The following is a 20,922-nucleotide window of genomic DNA, read 5'->3' on the forward strand; positions in this document are numbered from 1 at the left end:
CATGTTTAATCTGTGATCTACCAATACACCCAGGTCCTTCTCACCTGTGCTGCTGCTGAGACATATTCCTCCCATTCTATATGTGCTGTTTTCATTATTTTTGCCCAGATGTAGGATTTTGCATTTCTCTCTGTTAAATACCATTCTGTTAGTTTCAGCCCATTGTTCAAGCTTTTAAGATAGGTTAATCTACCTATGTCCAAAGCAAGGGAGATGGGGTTGTGAGCATTCAGTTAAACTGCCAGAAGCAACAGCTCTTTTCTTTGCTATCTACAGTGGTACCTCATCTTACGAACGCCTCTTCTAACAAACTTTTCAAGATATGAACCCGGTGTTTAAGATTTTTTTGCCACTTCTTCCGAACTATTTTCACCTTACGAACCCAAGCTGCTGCTGCTGGGATGAAGGGGTTTCTTTCCCCCCCCTTTTTTGAAGAAAGAAAAGTGAGAGGCGGCTTGGAGGGGGAAAGACTTTGCATTAACAAAAGTAGGAGAACATTGTGCTTGCAGGCACTGAAAGAGTGTCTTTTGAAGAAAGAAAAGGGAGGGGCGGCTTGGAGGGGGAAAGACTTTGCATTAACAAAAGTAGGAGAACAGTGTGCTTGCAGGCACTGAAAGAGTGTCTTTTGAAGAAAGAAAAGGGAGGGGCGGCTTGGAGGGGGAAAGACTTTGCATTAACAAAAGTAGGAGAACAGTGTGCTTGCAGAGGCACTGAAAGGGTGTCTTTTGAAGAAAGAAAAGGGAGAGGCGGCTTGGAGGGGGAAAGACTTTGCATTAACAAAAGTAGGAGAACAGTGTGCTTGCAGGCACTGAAAGAGTGTCTTTTGAAGAAAGAAAAGGGAGGGGCGGCTTGGAGGGGGAAAGACTTTGCATTAACAAAAGTAGGAGAACAGTGTGCTTGCAGAGGCACTGAAAGGGTGTCTTTTGAAGAAAGAAAAGGGAGAGGCGGCTTGGAGGGGGAAAGACTTTGCATTAACAAAAGTAGGAGAACAGTGTGCTTGCAGGCACTGAAAGAGTGTCTTTTGAAGAAAGAAAAGGGAGGGGCGGCTTGGAGGGGGAAAGACTTTGCAGAGAACAGCGTGCTTGCAGAGGCACTGAAAGGGTGTCTTTTGAAGAAAGAAAAGGGAGAGGCGGCTTGGAGGGGGAAAGACTTTGCAGAGAACAGCGTGCTTGCAGAGGCACTGAAAGGGTGTCTTTTGAAGAAAGAAAAGGGAGGGGTGGCTTGGAAGGGGAAAGACTTTGCAGACAACAGCGTGCTTGCAGAGGCACTGAAAGGGTGCCTTTTGAAGAAAGAAAAGGGAGGGGTGCCCCCCTTGCCTTTCTTCCTTCCCACTCACCCTTTAGCCTAGCCTTGCTTCTTCCACCCGCCCCCTTTAGCTGCTCCTCCCTGCCCTCTGTTCACCTCCCTTCTAAAGTTTGGGATTTTCCTGAAGGATTTGCACACATTATTTGCTTTTACATTGATTCCTATGGGAAACATTGTTTCATCTTACGAACTTTTCACCTTACGAACCTCCTCCTGGAACCAATTAAGTTCGTATCATGAGGTACCACTGTATTTAAGAATGCTTAACTACATAGCATGCAGCGGTCAGAAAACTGCAAGTACAACCTCTACCTACTCATAATGTAGTTGCAAAGATATACCTTCCCTTAAAACAGCACAGTGTTTTTATGAGTCATGTGATGTACTCTGTGAAACTCATATCTTTTATAGAAAAGAATAGAAAAACAGAGTTGGAAGGGACTTTGGAGGTCTTCTAGTCCAACCCTCTGCTTAGGCAGGAAACCCTACACCACTTCAGACAAATGGTTATCCAACATCTTCTTAAAAACCAACCCACAAGTTGCATGTGAACTAGACCACTTCCGAAAGCAGACTGGAGCTCAGTGGCTTCTCTATCCAAACAATCTTACAAAGAGAAAATAATCTCAGGGAGAAAGAAAAACTAGAACCTTCTCTCCACCTCTGTTTTCTATGTGTAAGTACTTAGTAATTGTACAAAGGACTGTCATATTTCAAGTCAAAGACAACGACTTACTCCAAATATGCAATTTGAGCTGACTCCTGACGTTCATTGGCCATGTGACAGTCCAACTTCTTTAGAACTCTTTCCAATGAAGAGTCTAAACATCTCCAGCTACAAAATTTGGGAGAGAAATGTCACATAATAAGCCCTGACCTTTTCCACTATGCAGAATAAGCTCCACATAAGACAATTTTTCCAAAGATGTTTTAACCAATAAAATAGAATCAAAACAATGGGGGAGGGAGGGCAAACCTTTCACTTTCAGCTGTCTGCATTGTTTCCAGCTTTGAGTGGGCTCCTCGGTTGAATCCCTTCACTTCTTGCTCTTCCAAAGATTCAAGCAATCGAATCACATCTTTATTCACTCCTCTTCGCTTTGCAAGGACAAGAGGTGTTGCCCCTTGATGATTGCTAGGTGAAGTGGAAGAAGAAGAAAAATGGTAACAGAACAGTTTCTATCTGAAAAACCTATACAATTGTATTGGGGGGGGGGTGTTATTTATCTTAGTTAATCGAAAACCATACCTTGTTATTTTTCATCCACAACTCTGCAAGTGGTTCAAGTAATAGGGCCGTAATTGCACACAAAGCAGCATGTTAATAATCTGGTTGAATTTGCATTAAATTGCATTACAGTCTTCCCTCGCTTTTCGCGGGGGATACGTTCCGAGACCGCCCGCGAAAGTTGAATTTCCGCGAAGTAGAGATGCGGAAGTAAATACACTATTTTTGGCTATGGACAGTATCACAAGCCATCCCTTAACACTTTAAACCCCTAAATTGCAATTTTCCATTCCCTTAGCAACCATTCAGATTATTACTCACCATGTTTATTTATTAAAGTTTATTAAAAAATATATTTATTAAAGGCAGATGAAAGTTTGGCGATGACATATGATGTCATCGGGTGGGAAAAACCGTGGTATAGGGAAAAAACCCCGAAGTATTTTTTAATTAATATTTTTGAAAAACCGTGGTATAGACTTTTCACGAAGTTCGAACCCGCGAAAATCGAGGGAACACTGTATACTTAAAGTCAAGCACTTTGCTCTAACAGTTACTCCTTGACTTTACTTCCTGTGTTATGTTACATTCTTTAGAATTTTAAAACAAAGGTAATTTAATTAAAAGTCCTTTGAACAGAAAGCGGTTGATAAATTGCTGGATCTCTCCCCACAAAACGATAGAAGTTTCTTTCAAATGAAAAGCTAAAATCTCCAGTAATAATACAAATATGTAAATATTTATTTATTTGATTTGTATGCCGCCCCTCTCCGCAGACTCTAGTTATTAATAGCTATAAATCTAGCTATTGTATTAAGCAGAATTAATTAAGTAGAGGTAAAAATATTCTGAATGTTACATATGTTTCAATCGCATTAGATTTAAAAGTTAAAAGAGTATGTGCAAAATGATTAGATTTTGTAGGAGATTATTACATTACAGTATCAGGTAATCTCTACCGAGAAAGACAATAATATTTAGAACGATATAATTTCCTTCTGAAATCCCTTAATTCCTTTACATGAATTGGTCAAAAAAGAGCTTGTGAAACTGAAATTAGAACTTTGTTTTCTCTGTATTATTTATTTGCGTTTGTTTGACTTCTATGCCGCCCAATCCCATAGGACTCAGGGCGGCTTACAACCATAGTGCAGATACAGATATAAATAGATACAAAACAATAAAAAAGAAGTTGAACATTATCTGAGATTATAACATTATCTAATTATGGTTTAACAATTCAAAAAGAGCAGATATTTTGAAGATATTGGCTAATTTGACCATGCCTTAATTATTTTTACAAATAATTCAAGGCGATCAACCTAGTCCAGTGTTTCCCAACTGGTGTGCCGCGAGATATGGTCAGGTGTGCCGCGAAGAAAGAAGCTCAGCTTCCGGTCTCGCAACTTTTTGCTGAGAGTGCAAAGAGCAAAAAGTTGTGAGACCGGAAGCTGAGCTTCCTTCTTTGCGCCTTCCAAGTTTTCCGGCAGCTGCAGCACCCCGCCCGTCTGGAGCTTCCCTGGCGGTGGCAGCAGGTGAGCTTTGGGGCCTGGTGGGAGGGCGGTGGCAGCGGGAGGATGACGGCGGCAGCAGCGGGCAGTAGCCGTGGGGCGGCGGCAGGGTGGTCAGCTGTGAGGCGGAGCTCCGGAACGGAGGCATTGACGGCGGTGGCTGGACATGCTGGAATTGTGTGGCTGGCACTTGCCTGTTGGCTGGGCCGGGACGGAGGCTCCAGCCCCACGCCCATGCCCAGTGCAACGCCAGCATGTATGGCGTCTAGCAGCACGTCCAGCCACCACTGTCGGTGCCTCCGTTCCGGAGCTCCGCCTCACAGCTGCCCACCCTGCCGCCGCCCCATGGCTACTGCCCAATGCCGCTGCTGCGGCGTGGTGTACGAGAAAGAGAGAAAGAGAGAGAGAGAAAGAGAGAGAAAGAAAGAGAGATATCAAGAGAAAGAGAGCAAGAGAGGGAGAGAGAGGGGAGAGAGAAAGCAAAAAAAAAGAGAGAAAGAGAGATAGCAAGAGAGGGAGAGAGAGAAAGAGAGAGGGGGAGAGAGAGAAAGAGAGAGAAAGCAAAAGAGAGAGAGAAAGAGAGAGATAGCAAGAAAGAGAGAGAAAGAGAGAGGGAGAGAGAGGGGGGAGAGAAAGAGAGAAAGACAGCAAGAGAAAGAGAGAAAGCAAGAGAGAGAGAAAGAGGGGGGAAGGAGGGTGAGGGAAAGACATAGAGGGAGGGAAGGTGGGAGAGAGACGGAGAGCAAAAAAGAGAGAAAGGAAGGGAGAAACAAAGAGGGATGGAAAGAGAGGGGAAAAGAAAGAGGAAGGAAGGGAGCAAGAGAAAGAGAGAGAGAAATAAAGCGAAAGGGAGGAAGAGAGAGATTTTTTTTGTCCAAACTTTTTTTATCCCCCCCCCCTAATGTTCCCCAGGATTTTGTAAATGTGAATAATGTGCCACGGCTCAAAAAAGGTTAGGAAACACTGACCTAGTCAACACACACTATTTTCCCTCCAACAACCCTGTAAATTAAGTTATGCTGAGCGAGAACGACTAGCCCAAAGCCATCAGCTGGTTTTCATAGCTAAGGCTAACCTCATAAGCTTCCTCTCTGGAGGTGATGACAACTTAGTCATCACCTCCAAGCAAATATTGTAATTCAAATATAAAAATAAAGGCTTCGCGTCAATCATTTAAGAACAATGGTTAAGTTTCAAACTACTAGGCTACATGAACAGAGAGTTCAAAGAACAAACAATTCTGGGATTATTGTTAATTGTGTTTGTCAAACAGCTATTTATCCAGCACACTAAGTGCTTTTGTCTGGACAACTGGCATATGACAGATGCTAGGAGCCTGGCAGAGTGAATATACAACGTTTCAGAGAAGGATTGATTCATAAACTCTGAGAGCTGGTTGGGTGAGGACTGGAAAATAATGAAACAGAAAGGACGCCTTGAACCAGTTCTGTTTACATTGGAATAAATATACATATATTTCAAGTTATTAAAAGAGGTCAATTATCTTGAGGTGTCTCCATGTCAGGGGTTGGCATGAGAATCAGAACAATGCTATGTACGCACTCGCTCTGAAAGAACTAACGCAAGTGGCCTCAAAATGTTGCTGGACTGCAACATCAATCCTCATCACCATTGGCCGTGCCAGATAAAATTCAAAAGATTAAATGTTTGGCAGCTCTACTGTAATTGTAGCGGCCTGGATAATGCTGGAAATTGTCACTGCTTGCTGTTTTTTTCATGGCTCCAGTCCAACATGATATAAGCTCATTTTTATACAGAATGTTTGTGACAAGAACACTTTCAGAATAGTTACAAATAATTTATATGCGGACAGCATCTCCCTGGCCTGAAAGAATTACAGTGGTACCTCTAATTAAGAACTTAATTCGTTCTGTGACCAGGTTCTTAAGTAGAAAAGTTTGTAAGTAGAAGCAATTTTTCCCATAGGAATCAATGTAAAAGCAAATAATGCATGCAAACCCATTAGGAAAGAAATAAAAGCTCGGAATTTGGGTTGGAGGAGGAAGAGGAAGAAGAGGAGGAGGACAGTCGCTGCTGAAGGAATAATAATAATAATAATAATAATAATAATAATAATAATAATAATTCGTTTGACTTGTATGCTGCCCCTCTCCAAAGACTCCAAAGAGGGTGAGGTGAGGGGAATCAAAAAAATCCAAAATTTAAGGCTTAAAAAAAAAAAAGAGGGACTCTGAGGTGGCGAGGATCCACAGCTCACATTAGATAAACATCTATCAGCTGTGGCCAGGGGAGCGCTTGCCCAGGTTCGCCTGGTGCACCAGTTGCGGCCCTATCTGGACCGGGAGTCACTGCTCACAGTCACTCATGCCCTCATCACCTCGAGGCTCGACTACTGTAATGCTCTCTACATGGGGCTACCTTTGAAAAGTGTTCAGAAACTTCAGATCGTGCAGAATGCAACTGCGAGAGCAATCATGGGCTTCCCTAGGTATGCCCATATTTCACCAACACTCCGCAGTCTGCATTGGTTGCTGATCAGTTTCTGGTCACAATTCAAAGTGTTGGTTATGACTTATAAAGCCCTTCATGGCACCGGACCAGATTATCTCCGGGACTGCCTTCTGCGGCACAAATCCCAGCAACCGGTTAGGTCCCACAGAGTGGGCCTTCTCCGGTTCCCATCAACTAAACAATGTCGTTTGGCGGGACCCAGGGGAAGAGCCTCCTCTGTGGCGGCCCCGGCCCTCTGGAACCAACTCCCCCCAGAGATCAGAATTGGCCCCACCCTCTTCGCCTTTCGTAAGCTCCTTAAAACCCACCTCTGCCGTCAGGCATGGGGGAACTGAGATATTCTTTCCCCCTAGGCTGCTACAATTTATGCATGGTATGTTTGTATGTATGATTGGTTTTTATAATAAGGGTTTTAGCTGTTTTAGTATTGGATTGTCACATGTTGTTTTTACCACTGTTGTTAGACGCCCCGAGTCTATGGAGAGGGGCGGCATACAAATCGAATAAATAATAATAAATAATAATAACACGCGCCTCCCATACACCCGGCGCGAGGCTGCCTCCCATACACTGCGCCAGAGAGAGAAACCCAGGGGGAAAGGCAGGAAACTGGCTGGGCCTTCGTGCTGCTCTCAAATTTCCTGTGAAATTTTTCCGGGCTTGGGTCCTTAAGTAAAAAATGTTCTTAAGAAGAGGCAGAAAAATTCTTATCTAGAAAAGTTCTTAAGTAGAGGCGTTCTTAGGTAGGGGTACCACTGTATAGTGGTAGGTGCTATCCCAAAACATACACCAGAAAAGTCATCATAGATTTTTTTTTTTGTCTTTCTATTCATAATAAAAGTTGCACGTAGAGTGGGCCAAAGATGCTTTTGTCAACAGCTCCCCCAATACTGATTTTTTGACAACAACAACAACAACAATAATAATAATAATTATTATTATCATAATAATTATTTATTGGATTTGTATGCCGCCCCTCTCCGTAGACTCGGGGCGGCTAACAACAATAATAAAAACAACATGTACAAATAAGGATTAAGAAAGCTGAAATATATTCTCAGGAGCTATTCAAAGTGTTAATAGGTAAGACTGATTCTTAGGCATACAGTAGAGAGAGAACCTTACCAAATATCTATCTTGAGTCCGTTGGAGACGAGGAATTGAATGGTATCAACATGTCCACACAGATGAAGTGCTGTGTTACCTTGGTAATCTGTGGCCAAAAGATCACCCCCAAATTTGTGCAACAACTGAGCAATATCAACGTTTCCTCGAGCTGCTGCTAAGTGAAGACCTGTTCGGCCGCGGTTATCCCGGATGTTTGGGTCAAAGCCACTCTCCAACAGCCTTTTTGAATAGTTGAAATCTCCATCAATGCAAGCTTGCAGCAGAGGCACATTTGTTTGGGAAGAATCATTTACAAACACATAAGACATGACTGAATGGGAAATGTAGCCGACCTGCAGCTGAAAATGAAATGGAAGAAATTGCAATTCTTTGTTAATTAGAATAATGCCAAAGTTTTAAACAATTGGGTTATTTTAAATTTAAAAAAGCTATTGTTTAAGTGCAAAGTAAAATTGAATAGTATGCATACTATGCTCCACACTTTTTTTGGAACAGAAAATATTTACTGTACTTTTAATGGTGTTACACTTGTGATTCTCTCATTTTTGAGAATTTATTTTGGGTCGCAACCACAGTGATGGTTGCAAGGCATTTTCTAATACTGTATATTATACTTTGATACCAGGCTTACACTATAAATAATATACAGATTCTGAAAAAAGAGAGGGAATATACTTTTCTTCAATTGTCAAATACAGTGGTACCTCTACTTAAGAACGCCTCTACTTAAGAACTTTTCTAGATAAGAACCGGGTGTTCAAGATTTTTTTGCCTCTACTTAAGAACCCTTTTCTACTTAAGAACCCAAACCCTGAAAAATTTCCCAGGAAATTTGAGAGCGGCACAAAGGCCTGGTCAGTTTTTTGCCATTCCCCCTTTAATCCTGGCCATCTGGGCTGCCAGAGGAGCCTTTCGGTGGTGCTTAAGGAGGCTTTGGCAGTCCAGAGCAAACGAAGCATTTTCCTTTCTCTGGGTGCTTGGACAGGGAATAAACCTCTGTCAGCGGCCAGAGAAAAGAAACGCTCCCTTCGCTCTGGGCAGCTGAGGAGTCACCACAGCAAAGGAAAGGCGCTGGCTACAAAGCAAGCGAGCGAGAGGAGAGGGGAGCCCTTCAGCATGGGAAAGAAGAGGCAGCAGGTAGCAGCAGCAGCCAGTGTATGGGAGGCAACCACACTGCCTCAGAGTCCCTCTTTTTTTTAAGCCTTAAAGTTTTGGATTTTTTTTTATTCCCCTCACCTAGCCTTCTTCCTTTGGCAGCGACTCTCCTCCTCCTCCTACCCAAATTCTGAGCTTTTATTTCTTTCCTAATGGGTTTGCACACATTATTTGCTTTTGCATTGATTCCTATGGGAAAAATTGCTTCTACTTATGAATGTTTCTACTTAAGAACCTGGTCACAGAACGAATTAAGTTCTTAAGTAGAGGTACCACTGTACTGCGTATGTAATGTGAACCCTTTTGTATGTTCAATATTTCTGCATAATTCTTTGAACATTTTCCCCAATAAACAAACAATTGTAATCTAATTGTTTAGCTGCATTTTCATATAATTTTAGGAACGGTGTGACGAACAAATCATACATAAGGTCATATTTATGCAGAAAAACTAAAAAATCAAAAGGGTTTACAAACTTTTAAGCAGCATTGTACCAAGCTGCTTCAAGATAACAATGATAATGCAGATCAGAAATTCTTGTATTTGTTATTAATAACACCACTCTTAACCTTGCTGCTCTGTTCGCATTTACTATACACTTGTACTGTTTTAGATCAGAAATTCTTGTATTTGTTATTAAAAACATCACTCTTAACCTTGCTGCTCTGTTCGCATTTACTATACACTTGTACTGTTTCAGGTGTAATGAAATGTAACAATCAGCATTTAGAAAAAAGAAAACAAAATGAAACCCCCCCACACTCATAGTAAGAGCCCCTCAAATGAGGAAAAGTCAATTAATCACAACTTTGAGATCCATATCTACAAGTCTCAAATTTAATTTTGGGTCATGTTGACCTGAGCAGAACAGCAAGGTTAATGGGACTGATTTCTCAGGGAACTGCTTCTTATTTACATCAGAAATTGTTAATTCAGGTAGTGGAATTGACTAGAAACTGCTAAAAAAATAATCGTCTTGATATGCCTCTCACCAGACTTACCAAAACAACTGCTGCTGCATTTTCCACTGAATGTTTTTTTAAAAATTATATAATTTCATTCAACTAAAATAGCCAATGAGCGGTCAGGAAAACAAAAGCAAAACTCTTAAGATTTAATTTACACATCCTCTTTTGTTTTCAAAAGGAGCTTATGTGGCAATTTGTAGAAACTGACAATAGCTGTGGTTGGCAGGATGCATTTATGATCTCCCTTAAGCAAACAGCAGCTGAGGAAGATACAATTTAAAGTAAAAGGAAACTTGGCACTAGAGTGTGTGAAGACACCCACCGTCTGAATTTATGAGCTTTACAATAAAGTTCCCAAGTTTTCTTGGAGATTTCGTGCTATTATTGGATGGCTGTTAGCCTTTCGCCTCATCAGACTGAACCCTGCATATTGTAATCTTTCATTCCTACAAGAGGTAATAAACTATGGTCAGTGTATTTAGCTGTTGCCTAGCAGAAAGCCCAGGGCCATGCTGAGAATACGGATTGAGGTCAATACGATCCCTTTCTTTCCTGAAGAGGTTTTTCCCTCCCAGCAGGATATGAAAGCTTTGTATATTCTTGCCTAGCAAAAGCTGAGGCCAAGATATGCCCTGCCTACGCTTTCTCTTATTTGGGGAAGTTCTGGAGGATGAAGGAGACCAGGGAGGAATCCTAGTTACTATAATTTTATGGCTTAGTTTGGAAACATGCCAAAACCTGCAAAATCCTGCTAGGATTTTTAACTATATGTTAATTATTCTGGTTTTCTAGGTCAGCCAGATAAAACGGGAGAAGGGGACACCATAGAAACATAGAAGATTGACGGCAGAAAAAGACCTCATGATCCATCTAGTCAGCCCTTATACTATTTTTTGTATTTTATGTTAGGATGGATATATGTTTATCCCAGGCATGTTTAAATTCAGTTATTGTGGATTTACCAACCACGTCTGCTGGAAGTTTGTTCCAAGGATCTACTACTCTTTCAGTAAAATGATATTTTCTCATGTTGCTTTTGATCTTTCCCCCAACTAACTTCAGATTGTGTCCCCTTGTTCTTGTGTTCACTTTCCTATTAAAAACGCTTCCCTCCTGAATCTTATTTAACCCTTTGACATATTTAAATGTTTCGATCATGTCCCCCCTTTTCCTTCTGTCCTCCAGACTATACAGATTGAGTTCATGAAGTCTTTCCTGATACGTTCTATGCTTAAGACCTTCCACCATTCTTGTAGCCCTTCTTTGGACCTGTTCCATTTTGTCAATAACTTTTTGTAGGTGAGGTCTCCAGAACTGAACACAGTATTCCAAATGTGGTCTCCACAGCACTCTTTATAGTGGGATCACAATCTCCCTCTTCCTGCTTGTTATACCTCTGGCTATGCAACCAAGCATAGTCTAGGGAAACTTTAAAATATGGCTCTTCAACCAAGAGAAACAGCTACAATTTGCAGAAAAGCTGCTATTTGTATAAGAATTAAAAGTATTTGGTGACCCTGATCCATTAGTGAATATCATTTCTCTACCCAAAACTTTTGTGTGCACCTTATCACTGAAGCAACGAAATGACTTAACATTAGAACAAAGGGATTAAACATTGTTCCAGCTTTTTAAAATTTCACAGAGCTTATCATTTTATATTCATTTCATAATTTTCACCAACATAAAAAAGAACAGGACATTAAACAAAAAAGAACAGTGAGTACACTCTTAGAATATATTCATTGAAATGTGTCACAATTTTCATTTTTGCTATTTGTATTTGGAAACCATTCCTTATCTAATCTACGGTAAGTACCATTTTAATAGCTTTAACAGAAGTTAAGTAGCACTCACAGGACCTGAGAAAGTTTATAGAACTTGAGCGCCCTCTAGAGGCCTTTATTGTTGCAACATCAATTCCATTTACAATGGAATAAGAGTACTGTATAATAAGAGAGACCTATAAAAAGATGGCAAAGACTGCCTTGATTTTTAATTTCCACTATGGGATTTGGGTGAGCTGTAGAGTTAGTTAATACCTCAATGGAAGCAACTCAGGCTTTTTTCGTTATCTTTGTCAATATGTTGAAAAATTGACCCCAGCTTTTTCAGCCACTGTAAATTATAACTCTCAAATGCTTCTATTGTCTAAAGATAAACAGCCACTCTTTCAGAGCTCATAGATCCACACTGGTTGCAAAAAAATAATAATAACTGTTAATCCCTTTAAAAACCATCATCAAGTATGAAAATATTTATCAAGTTCGGTATAGGTAGCAGTAAAAAAGTTAAAATCTTGCCTTCAGCAGGTGCAAAATATGATCAAAAACTGTTAAATCTGCTCTGACCCACTTTACGGTCCAGTGCACATCTACAACAGAAAAGAGAAAACTTGTTAAAGATATTCAGTTTTCTGATACTATTACAGTGCACAAAATTAACTAAAAAACCAACCAACTTTTTCACACCCTTCAACCAAAATGAAAACGTCAGTTTTCATTTTACTTATGTAAAGGTCTGCGTCAGCAATACTGTGAAGCCTCCATACAGTGCAATATTCCACTCGTAATAAGGAATTAATCATTAAGTTTGACATGGGTAGCTATAATCAATTTGCTAAATAAATAAATAAAAATGGAGAAGCTCAAGTTATCCTAAAATCAAATCAATTCCCAATTCGTCTTCCTCAGCATACCATCTTTTCATATGCGGCCCTTGTAATAAGCACATGCTTCTATTCAGTAGAATATGGATGGATTTAGATTCCTTCTATTTTCTATAATTCCGCTGCTTCTTGAAAGCGATTTCTCTTTTCTTGCTGCTGTTCTTGCTAACCGTTCCTCAAAACATGAAGCCAATATGAAAGAGCTCCTCTACCTAATTTGAAGCTCAAAACCAAATGGAACGACAATTTACATAGGACTAGACAAAACAGACTGAAGCATCCACAGTTGTTTGCTAGGCCAATCCTGCCCTAGTCTGGTAAAGCCTAGGTAGACAGGTCCCGCCTTTGGAAGCTGGAGTCCAGATCAGATAAAATGCTAACCAAGAGGTCACAGGTTGTCTGGTGTGAGAACATAAGAACATAAGAGCCATGCTGAATCAGGCCAAAGCCCATCGAGTCCAGCATTCTGTGTCACACAGTGGCCCTCCAATTGTCCATGGGGATCTTGAGCAGAAAGAGAAGGCAAGACCCTCCCTTTCTCTTGACCCCCAAAAAATGGTACCCAAGGGAATCCTGCCTGCCTCAACCAACTTAGAGGCGGCACTTGGACATCCCTTTCAATAACCATCGATACACTTGGCATCCATGAATCTGTCTAATCCTGCCTTGAAGCTATCAAGGCTGACAGCTGTCACAACCTCTTCTGGAAGTGAATTCCATAAACCAACGACCCTCTGAGTGAAGAAATATTTCCCTTTAATTGTCCTCACTTTCTTACCTATGAGCTTTAGGGAGTGCCCCCTTGTCCTAGTACTGTGTGATAGAGAAAATATTTTTTCTTTATCCACCTTTTCTATCCCATGCATGATTTTATACACTTCGATCAAGTCACCCCTTAAACGCCGTCTTTCAAGGCTGAAGAGACCAAGGCGTTGCAATCTGGTTTCATAAGGGAGATGCTCCATTCCCTTGATCCTTCTTCTTGCCCTTTTTTGCACCTTTTCCAATTCCATTATATCCTTCTTGAAGTGCGGTGACCAGAACTGTACACAGTACTCCAAATGTGGACTCACCATCGATTTGTACAGAGGCAAAACAACACTTACCGACTTATTTTCGATTCCCTTCCTAATCATGCCAAGCATGGAATTTGCTTTTTTAAGAATATATTTATTCTTATTTCCCCTACATCTCCCCATTACACGTACGTGCTACACAACCTTTGTTTCTAGCTGTTACAATGGGGGTGATTGCCTGGGTGACATGTTGTGTTTGCAAATTTCAAATGCACAATTTTATATGATGGAAACAGTTTGTTTACTTTCTTTCAATATCTATGTGGTGCCTGCTGTCCAATGCTATATGTGGCTTACAATAAACAATTTATAGCATTTAGATTTAGCAATAGCACTTAGCACTTGAATATACCATTTCACAATGTTTTACAGTCCTCTCTAAACAGTTTACAGAATCAGCATATTGTTCCCAACACTCTGGATCCTCATTTTATCCCCCTTGGAAGGATGAAAGGTTGAGTCAACCTTGAGCCGGTGGTGAGATCTGAACTGCTGAACTACAGCTAGCAGTTAGCTGTAGTTGCCTGCAGTGCTGCACTCTAACCAATGTGCCACCCTGGCTCTTTAACTCTCTCCTTCAAATACATATAAAAATGAAATGCATATAAATAAGTCATATGTGCTGCAGATCCAGCCTGCATATTATATAAAGCACCCACCCTCTGTGCAATATGGAAGAAAAAATATTTTTCAAGTTTCCTAAAGCACATGAAAGATGAAGCAAATTGAAGCGTTAAGACAAGGCAATTCCAAAATTGGGGCAGGGGTAGAAAAAACACAACTCCAAATTCCCATCAGATCAAAGGTCTTCAAACTTGGCAACTTTAAGGCTTCGGAGAGAGGTGGCATATAAATTTAATAAATAATAATAATAATAATAATAACTCTCTGGAGTTGAAACTTCAACTTTGTGGACTTCAACTCTCTGTATCTGGCTGGAGAATTATGAGAGTTCAAGTCCACAAGTCTTAAAGTTGCCAGGTTTGGGGATCAAATGATAATCCCACAGGGATGGGACTTGGAAGAATTGACCCAATGAAATCTGGTTGGACAAATAGGTAAATGCCAGAGAAGAGTTTTTCCCAAAATAAAACCCTGTCTTATATTTTTTGGAACCTTGAAATAAACGCTTGGCCTTATTACCATGCACTCAAAAGCCCGATTGGGCTTATTATCAGAGGATGTCTTATTTTGGGGGAAACAGGATATTCTCTCAGATGACCAGGGCCAGTAAGGCCTTAAAGGTGATAAGCAGCATCTTGTATCATACCAGGAAAGTCATAGGCAATTAACAAAATTTCCAAAGCAAAGAGGTCACCCTTTGATGTTTCTTGATCTGCCCAAAGAGGGTAAGACCTCCCAATCCTGATATCCTCCATGCCCTGGGACAGCACTTCCAGTGAATCAATCACTTGTTTAGCACTGAGAAACATTGCTTAAGGTCATCCACACACATTGATGGTATTAGACTGTAATTTCCCAGCAATTTTATGTAAAAATAAAAGAAATGTTAAAAATAATTGGACAGTGGACCCATCAAGACAGACGCAGACTTCAGAGGATAATTAGAACTGCAGAAAAAAACAATTGCTACCAACCTGTCTTCCATTGAGGACCTGTATACTGCATGAGTTAAAAAGAGGGCTGTGAAAATATTTTGGAAATACATCTTGGATATAAATTGTTTCAACTCCTATCCTCAAAACCACGCTCTAGAGCATTGCACACCAGAACAACTAGGTACAAGATGTTTTTTCCCGAATGCCATCCCTCTGCTAAACAAATAATTCCTTCACCACTGTCAAACTATTTACTAAGTCTGCACTACTATGTTTTCTCATCATTCCCATCTCCTCCCACTAATGACTGTAACTTTGTTGCTTGCATCTAAGTATTGCCCACAAGATCATATGCTGCAACGCCCTGCCTGTCAACGACTACTTTAGCTTCAACCACAACAACACAAGAGCACACAACAGATACAAGCTTAATATTAACCGCTCCAAATTGGACTGTAACAAATATGACTTTAGTAATCGAGTTGTCGAAGCATGGAAGTCATTACCGGACTCAGTAGTATCTTCCCCTAATCCACAACATTTTACCCTTAGACTATCCATGGTTGACCTCTCCAGATTCCTAAGAGGTCAGTAAGGGGCGTGCATAAGTGCAATAGCATGCTTCCCATCCCCTGTCCTATTGTCTCTCCTATATCTCATATCTTCTATTCTATTCTTCTTACACTAGTCTCATAATATCCTTCTATTCTCTAAATGATATACATATTCTATTCCTAAATTTTCACTTCTATTCTTTCTCTGATATATTTTACTCGAGTATAACTTCTGTAACCTTCATTGTGTATTGTTGTGCATTGGACAAAATAAAAAAATAAAAATAAACAAATTTATATTGACTGGTTCCTAATATGATTTGATTGCTTATAAATATCCCCGACTATCAATAGCTAGAGAGAGAGAGAGAGAGAGAGAGGGAGGGAGAGAGATATATATATATTTCTTGGGGTTGAAAGAGAGAGTCACAAAAGAGAAACAGATTATTAGTGCATTATTAATACATCCTACACACCGGATATTATTATTATTATTATTATTATTATTATTATTATTATTATTATCATTATCATTACAGTATTATTTCTAAGCAGGGCCCTCTGAGGCAGTGTTTCCCAACCTTGGCAACTTGAAGATATCTGGACTTCAACTCCCAGAATTCGCCAGCCAGCAAACGCTGGCTGGGGAATTCTGGGAGTTGAAGTCCAGATATCTTCAAGTTGCCAAGGTTGGGAAACACTGCTGTGGGGTCAGAAAAACGTACCCAGGCAGCCTCCCAAGGCTGTGAAACCAAATGGCGGCTGATTTTTTTTCTACCTGGCGTTCCCATGCCTTGCTAAACCACCAGCACCGGCTTCCCTCTCCAAGAACTCCCTCTTCCCCGTCCGCCTCCTCAGAGCAAACCCGCATCTAACCGGGCAAACGCAGTGGAGGGGGAGACTGGTGCGCCGCCCGACTCGAGTCCCCCAAACCGGGCAAAGGCTTTCGTGGGCCCGGCTTTTTTTCCCCCTTGCCCACGAAGGCGATTCCGCGGCGACTCTTCCCCGCTTCCTCAGGGTCGCTTCGCCTCGACGACGGAGAAAGTGAATCGCTCCCGAAAACAAACCAGGCCCCGCTTAAAGCCCCAGAATTTCTCCTCAGCTCCCGACACAACACTTCCGGTTCCTGGTCGCGGCTCTTCGCCGCTTGCGCGTCGATGGCGGGAGAGCGTGGAAGTGGGGCAGGACGGAACGCAGAGATTCGTTCGGGGAAAGAAATAGAATAAAGAATAAGAATAGAATAGGTGAACAGAATAGATAGGTAGGTAGGTAGGTAGGTAGGTAGATTAGAATAGATAAATAAATAGAATGAATAGAATAGATAAATAGAATAGAATAAAAGAACAGGGTAGATGGATGGATGGGTAAGAAGGTAAGTAGGTACATTAGAATAGAATAGATAAATAGAATGATGAATAGAATAAATGAACAGGATAGATCGATGGATAGATAGGTAGGTAGGTCGATCGATCGATCGATAGACAGACAGACGGACGGATAGATTAGAATAGATAAATAGAATGATAAATAGAATAGAATAAATAAACAGGATAGATGGGTAGGTAGGTAGGTAGATCGATAGATCGATAGACAGACACACAGACACACAGACGGATTGATAGATTAGAATATATAAATAGAATGATGAATAGAATAGATAGATTAATAGAATAAAATAGATGAATAGGATAGAATAGAAAAAAAAATAAGAAAGCTAGCTAGCTAAATAGAATACAATAGAAAAGATAAATAGAAGATAAATAGAATAGATAGATGAATAGAATAGAATAGATAGATAAATAATTAGAATAGAATAGATAGAATAGAATAATAATTAATAATAATAATTTATTAATTTGTATGCCGCCCCTCTCCGAAGACTCGGATAAATAAATAAATGAAGGCTCCCGTTCCCCACTCCCAAAAAAGGTGTGGAATTGATTCCTTTTGGTCCAGAATTATGGTTTTTTTTTGCATGTTTGAAAAAGACTTATAAAGAGAGGCAACCCCCCCCCCCCCGAAAAAGCACCTTAACACCCCACCCCCATGCTGGCAAGTCTTGGCCATATTATTTATTATTTGGACTTACATGCCGCTCTACTCCCGAAGGACTCTGGGCGACATTTAACAGCGAAGGTTTGCTGGAGCTTCGTCAAGGAACCGTTGCTATGTCTCTCAACGCTCATACCCCGCAGCCCCTTTGATCTTTTGCGTCGTCGCTCTATCCTGGTAGCAGCTAAGAGGCGAGGCTGCAACTGGCGCCTCCTGCAGGCCGGCTGATAAACGGGAGCCGCCACTGCTCCTCGCTGCTAAGCCTATCGAGATTCTCTGTTAAAAGCAAGAAATTGCTGCCCGTTAGATGGCAGAGAAGCTGGCGTTTTAAATAAACCTATGCTGTAAAACTCCAAGATGGAGGGTATACTATGAAGTCATCTGAACGTACATCCTGCGTCCTGGGTGTTCTCCAAGGAATCTGATTTTAAAGTATCCATCCCTGGCATGAATGCTCCCTTCTGTGGAGACACGTGCTATTAGATGCATCCATAGAAACATAGAAAAAGACCTCATGGTCCATCTAGTCTGCCCTTATACTATTTCCTGTGTTTTATCTTAGGATGGATATACTTATCCCAGGCATGTTTAAATTCAGTTACTGTGGATTTATGAACCACGTCTGTTGGAAGTTTGTTCCAAGCATCTACTACTTTCAGTAAAATATTTTCTCATGTTGCTTTTGATCTTTCTCCCAACTAACCTCAGATTCTGGTCCCTTGTTCTTGTGTTCACTTTCCTATTAAAAACACTTCACTCCTGAACCTTATTTAACCCTTTAACATATTTAAATGTTTCGATCATGTCTCCCCTTTTCCTTCTGTCCTCCAGACTATACAGATTGAGTTCATGAAGTCTTTCCTGATAAGTTTTATGCTTAAGACCTTCCACCATTCTTGTAGCCCGTCTTTGGACCTGTTCAATTTTGTCAATATCTTTTTGTAGGTGAGGTCTCCAGAACTGAACACAGTACAGTGATCCCTCGATTTTCGCGGGGGTTACGTTCCAAGACCTCCCGCGAAAATCGATTATCCGCAATATAGTGGTGCGGAAGTAAAAACATCATCTGCGCATGCACGCCCTTTTTCCATGGCCGCGCATGCGCAGATGGTGGAGCCGGGGAGCGACGAAAGTGCGGAGGCTGTCAATGGTTCTTTTTAATGTCAGCCACCCCCCCAGCGCCTCCGGCCTCCTCGCCGCTACCCCCCCCGCCCGCCCGATTCGCCCCTCTCACTGGCTTTCTTGGGGCACGAGTCCTCCTGCAGCAGCGCTGGCGGCAACGGCTTCTCGGCTTTTAGAATGCCTGCCTCCTTCCTTCCCTCCCTCCTTCCTTCCCTCCTTCCCTCCCTCCTTCCCTCCCTCCTTCCTTCCCTCCTTCCTTCCCTCCTTCCTTTCTTAAAAAACACTTAAACAATGACAGAATAAAAACCCCCAGCCCTCACCTGTGTTTGAATTTCATTCACTCAGTCATCCATTCATTCATTCTTCTGTATGCCACTCAGTCCCAACACTTTTAACCCACAAATTACCATTTCCCATCCCCTTAATTACCATTTCCCCTTCCCATTACCTCTACCTGTACCTGTACTGTACACATTGAATAAGACACTTAGTCATCCTTATTATAAATGATAACAATATTTATTTACATATTTACATTTTTTTGGGGGGGGGGTTAGCATAACTAGGATAACTCGGGATCTTCTTCTATCACCATTTCTACAATGGACACTGCAGGTGATGGTGTGACAGACCTCTTGGTTTTCGTGACAAACATAGTTATGGGCAGTTGTTGGCGCAGTTTCTTTTTCTGGGCTAACATGGCTCTGTATGGTGCAAAGGTGTTGTCAAGGGAGGCCTTAAACTGTATAGAGCGAGTCATGTTGGGATCCCAAAGTTCCACCATGCGTTGTACATTTGCAGCAGCTCTGTTCAGTTCTGCAAGCCGCTCAAGCGTTAGGCCAACATCTTCTTCCTCAGCTTGGTCAGCTTCCACTTCCTCCTCCTCTTCTTCACTCGCTGACCTGGTCAGCTCCTCCAGATCTTTGTCTGTCAGTGGTAGGCCATGCTCATCAAGCAAACCATTGACTTCCTCTGGTGTCATGTCAACGAAGCCTTCTCCACCCAGTGCCTGTGCCAGCTTCACAGAGTTCTGGACTGCAGCATCTTGAATTTCTTCGGGAGCAAATCCCCTGTAATCATGCACCACTTCTGGCCACAATTTCCTCCAGCAGGCATTCATTGTCTGTGACTTCATATCCATTAAGGCATTCTGAATGTTCTTCAGGCAAGATGCAATCGTGTACTGACACCAGTAGGCCTTCAATGTGAAGTTTTCATCAGCATCCATTGCTTCCACGATGCTTCCAAGAGAATTGCGCGTGTACAGTGCCTTAAATGTGCGGATAACACCTTGATCCATCGGCTGGATAAGCGATGTGGTGTTTGGTGGCAAGAATTCGACTTGCACCCCAGCATGTTCATGTGCCAGGTCATCATGGCCTCCAGCATTGTCCATTAGGAGAAGCACTTTGAAATTGAGTCCTTTGGCAGCCAAATAAACCTGCACCTGTGGGATGAAGCACTGATGAAACCAGTCCCGCGTGAGGGGTTTTGTAATCCATGCTTTAGGATTATGCATCCAGTACACTGGCAATGCATTCTTATTTCTGTTCTTGAGTGCTCTTGGATTTCGTGACTTATAAATTAGCCCTGGCTTCATCAAAAAGCCTGCTGCATTCCCACACATGATCAAAGTTACCCGATCTTTCATGGCCTTAAAGCCAGGGGCTTTGGCTTCATCTTGCATCAAGAAAGTCCGTGAAGGCATCCTCTTCCAGAGCAGGCCTGTTTCGTCCATGTTGAACACCTGTTCTGGAAGGTAGCCCCCTTCTGCAATTAGGTCTTTAAACGTGCCCTGGACGTAGTTTTCGGCTGCACCTGTATCTACTGAGGCAGCTTCTCCATGCAATGACACACTCTTCAGGCCATAGCGCTGTTGAAATTTCTCAAACCACCCTTTGCTTGCTGTGAATGTGGCTGGGGCTGAAGAAGCAGAAGATGTTGATGGCTGGGGGTCTTCAGAGTCACTAGCACCTTCATCTACAGAGAATGACAGGAAAGAGAGAGAGAAGTGACTTGAATGAAAGCGTACAGTACTGTAACTCCTTCCCTCCCTCCTTCCCTTCCTTCCCTCCCTCCCTCCTTCCCTCCTTCCCTCCCTC

General features: G+C 41.7%; 1 protein-coding gene across 7 annotated transcripts in view; it reads right to left on the minus strand.

The window, feature by feature from the left end:
- The window catches only part of ANKRD46 (ankyrin repeat domain 46), a 31,325-nt gene extending 13,470 nt beyond the window's left edge, over window positions 1-17,855 (minus strand). The window contains exons 1-5 of one of the 7 annotated variants that reach the window (XM_070748132.1): window positions 17,736-17,855; window positions 12,093-12,163; window positions 7,663-8,003; window positions 2,282-2,440; window positions 2,042-2,140 (exon numbers count right to left, since the gene is read on the minus strand). In XM_070748132.1, coding sequence (XP_070604233.1) covers window positions 2,042-2,140; window positions 2,282-2,440; window positions 7,663-8,003; window positions 12,093-12,163; window positions 17,736-17,832 — 767 coding nt within the window. In that variant the 5' untranslated portion in view covers window positions 17,833-17,855. Of the gene's footprint in view, window positions 1-2,041; window positions 2,141-2,281; window positions 2,441-7,662; window positions 8,004-12,092; window positions 12,164-16,371; window positions 16,794-17,735 lie in introns of those variants that run through there. The other 6 variants (XM_070748136.1, XM_070748133.1, XM_070748137.1 and 3 more) reach the window with 6 other exon arrangements.
- Between the last annotated feature and the right edge of the window lie 3,067 nt (window positions 17,856-20,922).

This window comes from Erythrolamprus reginae, chromosome 3 (assembly GCF_031021105.1).
Source record: "Erythrolamprus reginae isolate rEryReg1 chromosome 3, rEryReg1.hap1, whole genome shotgun sequence".
Classification (NCBI taxonomy): domain Eukaryota; kingdom Metazoa; phylum Chordata; class Lepidosauria; order Squamata; family Dipsadidae; genus Erythrolamprus; species Erythrolamprus reginae.